Source organism: Merops nubicus, unplaced genomic scaffold (assembly GCF_000691845.1).
Source record: "Merops nubicus isolate BGI_N331 unplaced genomic scaffold, ASM69184v1 scaffold1113, whole genome shotgun sequence".
NCBI classification, from domain to species: Eukaryota; Metazoa; Chordata; class Aves; order Coraciiformes; family Meropidae; genus Merops; species Merops nubicus.
Genome location: NW_008600896.1, coordinates 42,075 through 53,006, shown reverse-complemented (window position 1 = coordinate 53,006; position 10,932 = coordinate 42,075). Strand labels below are relative to the sequence as shown.

At 39.2% G+C, this 10,932-nt stretch overlaps 1 protein-coding gene across 1 annotated transcript in view; it reads right to left on the bottom strand.

Moving 5' to 3' along the window:
• Nucleotides 1-209: 209 nt before the first annotated feature.
• MOXD1 (monooxygenase, DBH-like 1) overlaps nt 210-10,932 on the bottom strand; it is a 39,816-nt gene continuing 29,093 nt past the window's right edge. Inside the window, exons 9-12 of the mRNA XM_008937812.1 lie at nt 9,910-9,969; nt 7,958-8,100; nt 4,373-4,541; nt 210-501 (exon numbers count right to left, since the gene is read on the bottom strand). Of these exons, the coding sequence (XP_008936060.1) occupies nt 334-501; nt 4,373-4,541; nt 7,958-8,100; nt 9,910-9,969 (540 nt within the window). The 3' untranslated portion in view covers nt 210-333. The remainder of the gene's footprint in view (nt 502-4,372; nt 4,542-7,957; nt 8,101-9,909; nt 9,970-10,932) is intronic.

Here is a 10,932-nt window from a genome sequence, read left to right as displayed (position 1 = left end):
ACAGCACACACCAGGCTGAATGTGATTAATTAAGTTGCTTTTAGTTTATTAATATTACCCATATACAGAGTTGATTTTGGAAACACCACGTGAAAGAGCCAGGACAAAGTGTAACAAAATGGGAAAGGTTTTCAATATGCAATGTGCCAGTGTGCCTGCTGTGTTTTATACATACTTTACACTGATAACCAAAAAACCCACAATTTTCAGAGGAAGTACATGTTTTATTTTGAACTGGTAAATTTAGTTTATTAATACATAAAAAAATAAATCTACAATAGCAACAGTGCAAACACATCAAAACTTGCTTGGTATACAGAACATGAATAAAAATTATTGTACAAAAGACCCAGTGTTTCCTATTGTACTGGCTGTGGCACATACAACAAACAACAGAGTGAGGAACAAACTGCAATGTAAACAGGAAGATGAGCTACATATTACTGGTTCTGTCTTGTACGGTCTCTCTATTTCAGGGGGTAGAGCTGTCATGCCTTGGATCTGCAATTAAAATAATAAAAAATCATCTGTTTTGTCATATAAGATTACAAATCTGTATTTTGCTCTCTAACTAGTTTGGCAGCTTGCACGAGACTCTATTGTTAGTTTTGTACTGGGGTTGTGAGTCTTACTGTGGAGACGTTAAGCGCAATTGAAATATTAACAAGGTAATAGAGAGCCCTACCAGAGGGGATGCAACACTGGACCTGAAAGTCACCAAAGCAAGTGAGCAAATAGGTGAATTGGTCAAGATTGGAGGCATTCTGGGCGGCAGTGATCACTCATTGGTGGAGTTCACAGTCTTGAGGTACATGAGTCAGGTGAAAAGTAAAGTCAGGGCCCTGAATTTTAGGAAAGCAAACTTCCAGCTCTTCAAGGAGTTAGTCAATAGGACCCTCTGGAAAAGGGCTCTCAGGGACAAGGGAGCAGAAAAGAGCTGGCAGATCTTTAAGGAGGGTTTCCATAGAGGATAAGAGGTCTTGATCCCCAGGTGTATGAAATCAGGCAAGGAAAACAAGAGACCACCAAAGCTGTATCAAACCAAAGTGCAAGAATGAAATGAACAGGCAGTGGAAGTATGGACAAGTATCCTGTGAAGAGTATAGGGATGCTGCCCAGTTGTGTAGGGATGGGATCAGGAAGGCCAAGGGGCAGCTGGAACCGAACTTAGCAAGGGCTGCAAAGAATAAGAGCTTCTACAGATATGTCAAACAGAAAAGGAAGGTCAAAGAAAGTGTAACCCCCACAATGTGCAAGACTGGCAAGCTGTTAACAACAAAGGATAAGGCTGAAGTAATGAACAACTCTTTTGTCTCAGACTCCACTGACAACCTCCCTTCTCACATGTCCCAAGACAATGAACTTCAAGATGGGGACCAGAGAGGCAAAATCCCTCCTACTGTAAGAGAAGATCAGGTTCATGACTACTTGAGGAAGTCTATGGGACCTGATGAGATACATCCCAGAGTCCTGAAGGAAATGGCTGATGTAGTTGCCAAGCCAATCTCCATGATATTTGAAATGTCATGGCAGTCAGGCGAAGTCTCTGGTGACTGGAAAAAGGGCAACATCACAGCATTTTTTAAAACGGTGGAGAGGAGGACCCTGGAAACTACTGACCTGTCAACCTCACCTCTGTTTCTGGGAACATCATGGAAAAGATCCTCCTAAAAGCTATGCTAGGGCACACAGAGGACAGGGAGGTGATTCAAGGCAGTCAGCATGGCTTCACCAAGGGCAAGTCCCACCAGACCAACCTAGTGGCTTTCTACGATGGAGTGAAAGCATCACTGGACAAAGTAAGAGCTATGAATGTCATCTATCTGGACTACTGTATAGCCTTTGGCATGGTCCCCCAAATCATCCTTCTCTCTAAATTGGAGAGATATACGTTTGAGATGTGGACAGTTCAGTGGATAAGGAATTGGAAGAGAGTAATGGTCAATGGCTTGATGTCCAGATGGAAACTGGTGACAAGTGGTTTCCTTCAGGGGTCTGTACAGGGACCAGAGTTGTTTAATATCTTCATCAATGACACAGAGAGTAGGATTGAGTTTGCAGATGTTTGCAGATGACACCAAGCTGAATGGTGTGCTTGACATACCTGAGAGACAGGATTCCATCCAGATGGACCTGGACAGGTTTGAGAAGTGGGCCCATGTGAATCTTACAAGGATCAACAAGGCCAGGTGCAAGGACTTACAGCTGGGTTGGGTCAATCCTTGGTATCAATACAGGCTAGGAGATGATGGAATTAAGAGCAGCCCTGCAGAGAAGGACTTGAGGGTAGTGTTGGATGGAAACGCTCGACATGAGCAAGCAATGTGCACTCACAGCCCAGAAGAAGTCTGCCCTTGGCTATGCTTTTCCTAATGTACTCCTGTTATTTTGCGTGTATATTACGTGTATTTTGCAGAATTACACATTCTGCAAAAAGCGAGCTCCCGGGTAAATGTTTTTTAAAGTTTGAATGCACACTTGCACAGCATGTGCTTGCTTTTGGGTTATTCCATGTTGCAATTATCCTGCACAGCAAAAAAAAAAAATTCTCAATGTTGACTTAATCTTTGCACATGCAACACAAAGCTAAAACTGACCAAGGAACCATCTCTACAGAAGGATGAAATTATTTTCAACTCACTTCCTCTGCTTCAGATTTTTTTCCTTCTCATAATAACTCACTAATTGTTTGGCTATTCAGGTTAAATCTGTTCTTGATTTTGGTGAGGATGGCTGATTTAATTTAATATCACTGATAAGGGAAAGGAAGGGAAAGGGTCCTAATCTTAGCTTTGATGAATATGTCCTAGTCATTTGAAATAGGAAACTATGATTAAAAGGAATTACTAAACACTCCCAGTTCCAGTGAGCTCACTCTTTGACTATGTTCTTTAAGTTGTAAGTATTGTTCCTTCATCCTGTAAGATAAAGAGGGACGGCATTTTCCAGTAAGTATACCATTAAAAAAAAAAAAGAAGCCTATGCCCTCTTGATAACATTTCTGTATGCTTTTCATCATCTTAACTTGTCTTCTGACAAATAATCAGTGAAAGAGTGGCTATGCAGCTGCTACTAGCAGTTGCAAAGGTCAAGATGTTTAACCAAAACTGCTGAATAGGCACATGTACTGTCAATAACTGCTCTTCATAGCAGGTCTACACTGAAAAAAAAGATTATAAAATCTTTGATTATGTGTAGCACACAGTATTTCATTGATGTCCCATGGGCAGAACAGTTTGATTGATGTTGGAATGAGCTGTAACAGCAAGAAGGGAAATTTCTCCATCACCTGAAAGCACTATGAGATCTGCTACAAGGCAGTGTGGGCTGTTTTGCAGTGTGAGGAGAATGAAGCAAAGGTTTTCTCCTAGGTATTATTTCATTGATAGTATCTTGTATCAGCCCTGCTAGGCTGGCCAAAATCATGGTAGGATATAAGACAGCATAATCAGACAACCTCCCTTTCTAAGCAGAAAAGTTTGAAAAAGTAAAATGGAGTCTTGGATTTGGACTCTGTAAAGAAGTTCAAGTAATAAAATATATTTTTCACCATCTCCTTCAGGGATGATACTACATGGACTGGTAGTTCTTCAGAAACACACATCAACACTGAAGTTAACAGCTTTTCCCAGCAGTCCTGTTAAAATGCCAGTAAACATTTAAAATAAATAATAACTTACTGTAATTTTTTATCTTACAGTTTTTTTTCAAGATAATTGGGCAAGAAAAACTATAGAAGATTAAATCTTCCAAAGGTGTAGAAAGGGAACAGACAATCCAAAGGTACTTTTTTTGGCTTCATACAAGAGTTGTCTCTAAGATATAGGATCAAGAAAAAATCCAGAGATATTGGAACAGTACTCATATAACTTTAGGTAGTCTAGATGCCTGAGTTAAGAAGTTAAATTCTTGAGTTTTCCTTTTGCATACAATAAGCTTCCCTCTACAGAGTGATTCAGAGAAGAAATTTGATATATGGATTTTGAATTATCCATTAGAAGATCCTAACATAAGTCCCTGATGATGGAGGCAGCCAAGGGGAAACAGCTTTCTCACTTGGTTACCTGGTCTGGACACGTGGTTGCTCTCTGATCAGTCCCAGATACACTGAAAGACTTCATACTCCTATTACTGATCCCAAGTACTCATCAAAGCTGCAAGATTTTTATTCTTTTCATATACATCTAGAAGTCTAGAATTAGGTGAAAGGATTGATAAAACAGTCTCATCATTTGCTATAGTATGCAAATGTAACATAGGCATGTAAACAGTCTGAAGACCTCCAACCAGGTACTTATTCATAAGTGATGAAGCACAGTAAATCACATTTGTTTCATGGCATTGTTGCCTGCTTTGCAACATTTAGACTTACCGACCATTCTGCATTATCTGTTTTCGAACATCTCACGTTCACTGGTAGTTTAAGCACAAGTTCATTATAGGAGACACCCTCTGATTTGGACCATTTGAATTTGTTCATTGCATCCATAAAAGACAGGTTTTTATATTGCTTAGGACTCTTGATAATGAAAGGCCAGGTCCTAAAGAAAAATAAAGAAATAGATTTTTTTTTTTTAAATAGATAACTATTATCAAGTTGGAAGTGATATGGAAAAGCTTTTGGAGAAACTACTCAGGAACAAATGTATTATTAAAATGTATATTAAGCCTAACTCAAATTCTCTGCTCAAGTTCTCAAATTCTCAAACTCAAGTTCTCTGCGACTGAAAACTTGTGTAGTTTCATCGATTTTAACAGGCTTACAAAAGTTTGTCAGCAGTTTAGGACTTGCTGCTAGGTTATTTTAGAAATGGAAGACTTAAAGTTACAAAAAAGTATTACATTGCTGTTCTCTGGTTTACAAACCGAATACAAACCAGATCATCTGTTGTAACTTCTCAAAAAAACCCAGACCAAAACGAAAACTCACATCCTCTACTAGGCTTGGCAGACAGTGCTGCATAGAAATAATTGCCATTAGAAAGCTCTGGTCATAGATAATAGACCAAAACTCAGCCCAGCACAGGAGCTGCTCTAACACACACTGGTTGTCAGCAGTGCCAAAAGATAAAATGAGAACCACTGGTGGTGTGGACATTGCCATTTGGCATGTCCCTACATGCTGGCTGCAAGGGCACTTTGGGCGGGGGTGGGATAGAGGCCTGCTGTGCTGCTGTGAGAGATCTATTGTGCAAGAATCCTCCCCAGGAAAAAGTGGGGCGAATCTCATTGCCCATGTGGGAAAGAATGAGATTTCTCGTCTTTCATTTAGTAAAGAAAGTTCAAAACTAGTAATGATGGAAAATTAAAAACAAACAAACAAAGAAACAACAGCTAAAGAAAACCTTTTCCATTGTTCTTGCTTTCTCCTTGTTTGACTCTACTGGGATGAATGAAGACAACATAGTAGGTGGGTCAACTTTTTAAAAACAGAAAGCTGAATACAGCTAGTGGAAGAATGAAAGCAGGTTAAGCTCTATCTAAGTAATCTATATACATACTTTGGTTGGAGCATAAGTTGTCCTTTCAAAGCACTTTAGACAGATCTGTGTTATGCCATAGGCTGTCTCCTACTTGCTTTGGGTAAAGTGCTGCCTAAGCTGGAACTTAAGCTCTACTCAACATCTAGGCACAGAGGACATTATTTTTATCAAGCACCTTTTTAAACTGTTGTGACCCAATTTCTTTCATCTCAGCTCCACATAATTTATACCACTGTCTGTGCCACCAGACAGAGGAAAAAAAAGAGTTTTAAAGTGAGCCACAACGTCTTGATCCTGATTCCAGTTTGCCTTCATGTGTAAGTCAAGAAAGACTTTAGAGGAGTCAGTGAAGCAGTTCCAGTGTAAGACTGACACAAGAGAGATGAGTATCAGGTCACATATCCTTAGGCTGACAGAGCTTAATGAAACAAGAATTGTGGATTAGGTCATAAATACTAGAGGCATTAATAATCTCTTCTAATTACTATTCCATTTGCAGCAGACAGTCTGCATACTTACTCTATTCAAAACATCTTTATTTCCCCAGGCCAAATGTGCATTTTTCCTTTAAGTACAGTTATCATGAATGAACACTCAAGAGAGCACACATTTGTTAGAATATTTTCTTTCTAAGCTCAGAAAGACTCTTTAGCGAGGACTAATTTAGAAGCTGCATTCTCCCTGTATTAAAAGAGAATGAAAATAGAAATAGTGTGGAAAGTGAAGTAGACATTGATTGCATTGTGACTTTCTTCAGACTTGTTCAGGCATAAATGTCAGAACTGGGATTCGTAAGTATGTACATCAAATTACTTTGCAATAACAGTTTTATATGGTTTTGTTATGATAAACTGTATAAGGAAAGACAAGTTTTCAAATTTAAATGTGATGACACACTCTTAGTTTATCCATTTTATTCTAAAATCATACTATTACCTTAGCTTGGTGCAACTAACAATACAAATGGAATTCACTTTTCACCACTAATAGGGCATTCTGCTTTCTATTGTTTGATTATTTTTCTGCATTTCATTCATTTGGGAACTTTCTTCTTTAGACTAATCTCTATTTACAGTCAATTCCAATGTTGCTCTGCTATTGAGATGCATTAATTTTGAGTACTGTAAGGAACACTTAAAATCTGAAATACGCTATTTATTAACTTTTATATATTTGCACACATTTTTCATGTCTATAATGGGTTCCCTCTCAACTCCTCCTAAAATTTAAGTTAGATTCTAGAAATCACTCTTATTCTTAGTAAGAAGTATCATTGTGCAGGTCATTCCACTAACATTAAAGAGCAGAAAAGCCAGCCAACAACATACTGGGAAGCATTTTGCTCTCGCTGAAGACTCTTACGATGAAGGACAGTAAGTCTTCTGCTGACTTGCTAGAGAAATCATAACACCTTGTTTAAAACTCACCAGACTGTGGTTTACCCCAGTGGTCACATACCAGCTGAACTGCATGGACCTTCGTGGTGGTTATTAAAGATCCTCATCTGCCTAAATGGCAACAGCACCTACCTCCCCCTATTCACAGAAGGGCTACTTATTGTTTGTGAAGCACTGAAGGAGACAGATCTTACATGTACTACCCCTTTTGAGCTGAGCAGCGGACCAATATTCAAATTCTTGTGGGTTATTTTTATTAGGAAGAAAACTAGATGAATGAGCTAGGGGGTTTTCTTTCTGACATGGATTTACATATCAAAAATATCTGCTGTTCTGATTCCCTGAACAGTAGGAGTCCAAGACTTGGGAGACAGTGTCTTTGCACAGAATTGCAAGCCCCTGCAGCCAACAGTTCACCTATAAAACTCTTTTCTTCCTCTTGGCTAGATTCCTACCACTGGTTCCATAATCTTCTCTCTACTTACCTTGTGTATTATCCTCTGACTTATTATTCTTCCAAAGCCTCTGTTCTCTCATTCCTCTTCATCATTGTGCTTATCTATCATTTATCTTTTCCTATGAACAATTTAATATTCTCTCGATCCCTCTGTTTCCTTTCTAACTTACAACTTCTTTCCCTCTTGTGCCTTTTTGTAAGTGTCATCAAGACAGCATTAAGCTCTCTAAGCAACAGCAACAGTTCTGGGATCTGGCTGCACCAAATCCTGCAGAATTACTTGACAACAAATCTACCTAAGGTAAGTTTATAGCCATGCTGCCAAATTCTTTTTTCAAAATTATCTCTACATATATGAAACACTGACATATTTTAACAAATGTATAGATTTGAAACATTGGTATGACATTGATACATAGTCTTTTTATAGATGGTTGTGGCAGGAGAAATAAGTAGCAGCACAGCAAAAAGAACAAGCAACATAAACCATAAAGTAGTGGCATGAGTGACCCTGCAACCTGTTACACTACCAGAAAGGAGTAAAGGACATATAAAAATGACCCTGTAATCCCACAGACAAAAACAGAGGTGTTAAACACATTCATAAGTATTTTACTTGCCTGACTGGTCTGTAGATTTCCTTAACACCAATGAACTGGAGCTGTTCCATTATATCTGGAATACTTGCACATCGGGTAAGGTTGATTCTCGGGTAATAGAGCAGATATGACAGGCACATTTCATTCCTGGTGCTCAGACCACCCTGAAAATGGAATTTTTCTTTTGATCAAGATAGCATTGGAATCACACGTGCACAAAAAAAAAAAAAAAAATACTGATTAGCATTTATATGCTATCTGGGAAGTTCAGGTTTATTTTCAGCTGTCTCCAAGGTACTTATATCTACCATGTTTCAGAATAAGAGCTTCAAAGTGGAGCAGCTGTAGAAAAAATCTGGTAGGATAATTAGTCTGTTTAATAAGAAATGAAATGGGCTTTGCCTAGTAAAATGGAGGCCAGGATGGAATATATATCTATATGAAATGTCCTTGTAAGTGCATATGCAGATAAAGAGAAGAAAGAAAAGAGTTATTTAAGTTAACAGGTAAAGTTTACTCAAAATCAGAAAGGCACTAACTATAAAATCATTAATTAGGCTACAATTTTTAGCTAGGAGAAGAAATGGGCTCTTAAATGGTCTCCCATTGAGAGTCATGGGGCAAACAACTAATTTTAAATTAATCTTGGTAAATAGGGACAAGATTATGAGCTACACATTCCGAAATCTCATGTGGGAACAGTTCCACAAATCTGACAGAACAGCAGAAATAGGAACCAAGAAGACTAAACACATGAACCTGGAGCCAAGAGCTAATATGGCCACCACACAGGAAAACAGGACAAAAAACTCAAAAGCTTTCACTCACACTCTTCTGCTTTTCTCTATATACCTATTGCATGTGCCTACATGCCAGCCATGATTCAGGGAGAGGTATCCCTGTGCTCTCTGGATGCCAGGAGCAAATCTTCCTGGCCCAACAGAAAACTCTAAGGTCTCACCTCATGAAGACCTGGATCCAGCTCCTCCTGAGGAAGAGGGATCCACTTTTGGAGAAGGCTGGGTGCCAGCAGCTACATCCCTCCTATAAACATAGTGGGTGTGGCATCACTCTCTGCTTTCGTAGCCAGCTGGCACAGATCAGCTCATGTCCCAGCAACTGAATTTGCTTAACCTCCAAAAGCAAGTGGACACATCACAATGGCTGGTGCCTAGCCCCTGCTAACATAAAAAGCTGTGTCTGGGAGACTGTGTGCTGCCTTCTGACAATCTGAGCTGGACCCCCACAGCCCCACAGGCAATCCTCACCCCTGGCCATGGCCCTGCCTCATCCACTGCCATGGACATACAGCCATGGCTGTGACACAGCCACTCCTCATGCCTCGGCTGCAAAGGTGCCCAGGTGTGGGGAGGGCTCCTTCAGTGCTGCCCTGGGCACAGCAGCTGCCTGGGAGGGTTCCTGCAGCTGGAAAACCCACCACGTGAGAAAGGTAATGTGCAGAGACTTCCTGCACCCAGCCTATTCCTCTCAGCCCAAAGGACCTGCATTCAGCCTAGATTCTTCATTAAGCACAAAAGCAAGTGGTCTCATCTTGGTCACAGCATAAATAAAGAGCATTATGTGAGAACTGGCAGTCACAACATCGGGGGGAAATGTGTAACAAGTTCATAAAAGTAATTCATTAGAATATGCAGAATTTGCACGCTAACACATGTTACAACGAAAGCACTTACACTAGCAAAGTCTGATTTTTAATGATCTTTTATGAGCTGACTTGCTTATTTTTATAAGCTAACCATATGAACAGCTTAGGCAAGAGATCAGACTGTGATCGTAACAGTGCTGATGACTTTAAAACCTGGGAACCTTTGAAAGGAAAGATAATACATAATTACGTGCACACAACCATGAGTAAGTTCACACTTTCAATAACATTTTATGAAAAAGATTTTAGTTCTTAGTATTTTCTCATATACATCAATTTTATTTTGATCCATTTAAACATATCTTACCCATGTCATGCGAATTCGGTCCACAGTACTGTAATGACATTCTGTAATCAAATTATCCCCCTGAAACACAAGATTTAGGAAGTTCACAGTTCTGAAGTTTATCAACACCAGTTTCAGGTAACCAGAGATGACAGCAAACACTTAAGAAATAAAGACCAGTGCAGTGGAAATTATTTTTTGAAAGAGAGAAGGATGAGGTAATTGGCATATCCTAAGGCCTTGGCACTTAGCATTCATGTTATCCTAAATCTTAATGGATTCTCCATGGACTGGAACAGTTTTATTAAAATCTTGTCTGTTTTTCTTTAAATAGTAGCAGAGGTGCCCAGTTATACTCCTATTTTCAAGAAAATTACATATATAGATGGTGTGTGCACATGATTCTTGCTCCAAAACTCACCCAGTGCTACTTTGGATAGCTTTCTTCAGGCTAACTTATCCCACCAACTTCAATAGAAATACTTGCTAAATGAGGAAAAGAAGGTTTTTCACATGACGTATCTGTCAAGCCTGGGAGTAGAGGAGTGGCAGACAAAGATTTAACTACATTGACAGATATGTATGGGAAAGGTTGAATACTTACCTTCTCAAGTACATACAATTAACTTTTTGCTGCCTTGACAAACTGATCTACACTTTGGTAGTACTTTTATACTCTGTACTTAAAAAACCACAAATCTCAAAAATCTCACCATGATAATCAAGTGGAAATTAAAATACTGAAGAACATAGCCAGATGTTAAAAAATCTGGTATTTTAGGGCAACTTCATGTCACAAGGATGCCAGATGTTTATTTGCTTCGGTTAATTTTTTGGTATCACCATCTTCCCTTATCACCCATTGTATTAATGTTCTCTGAATAAAATCTGATCACCATTCAAAGGTTGATAATTTCTCCTTTCCTGTGGGCTGTATCATTGCTAGGTCAATGCTGGCACCAGCTGTACTCTGGACTGATGGAAGAAGTTACCTCAGTCTCCTATCGTCCAAATGGAGATGGATATTTCTGGAGCAGTGTGAAC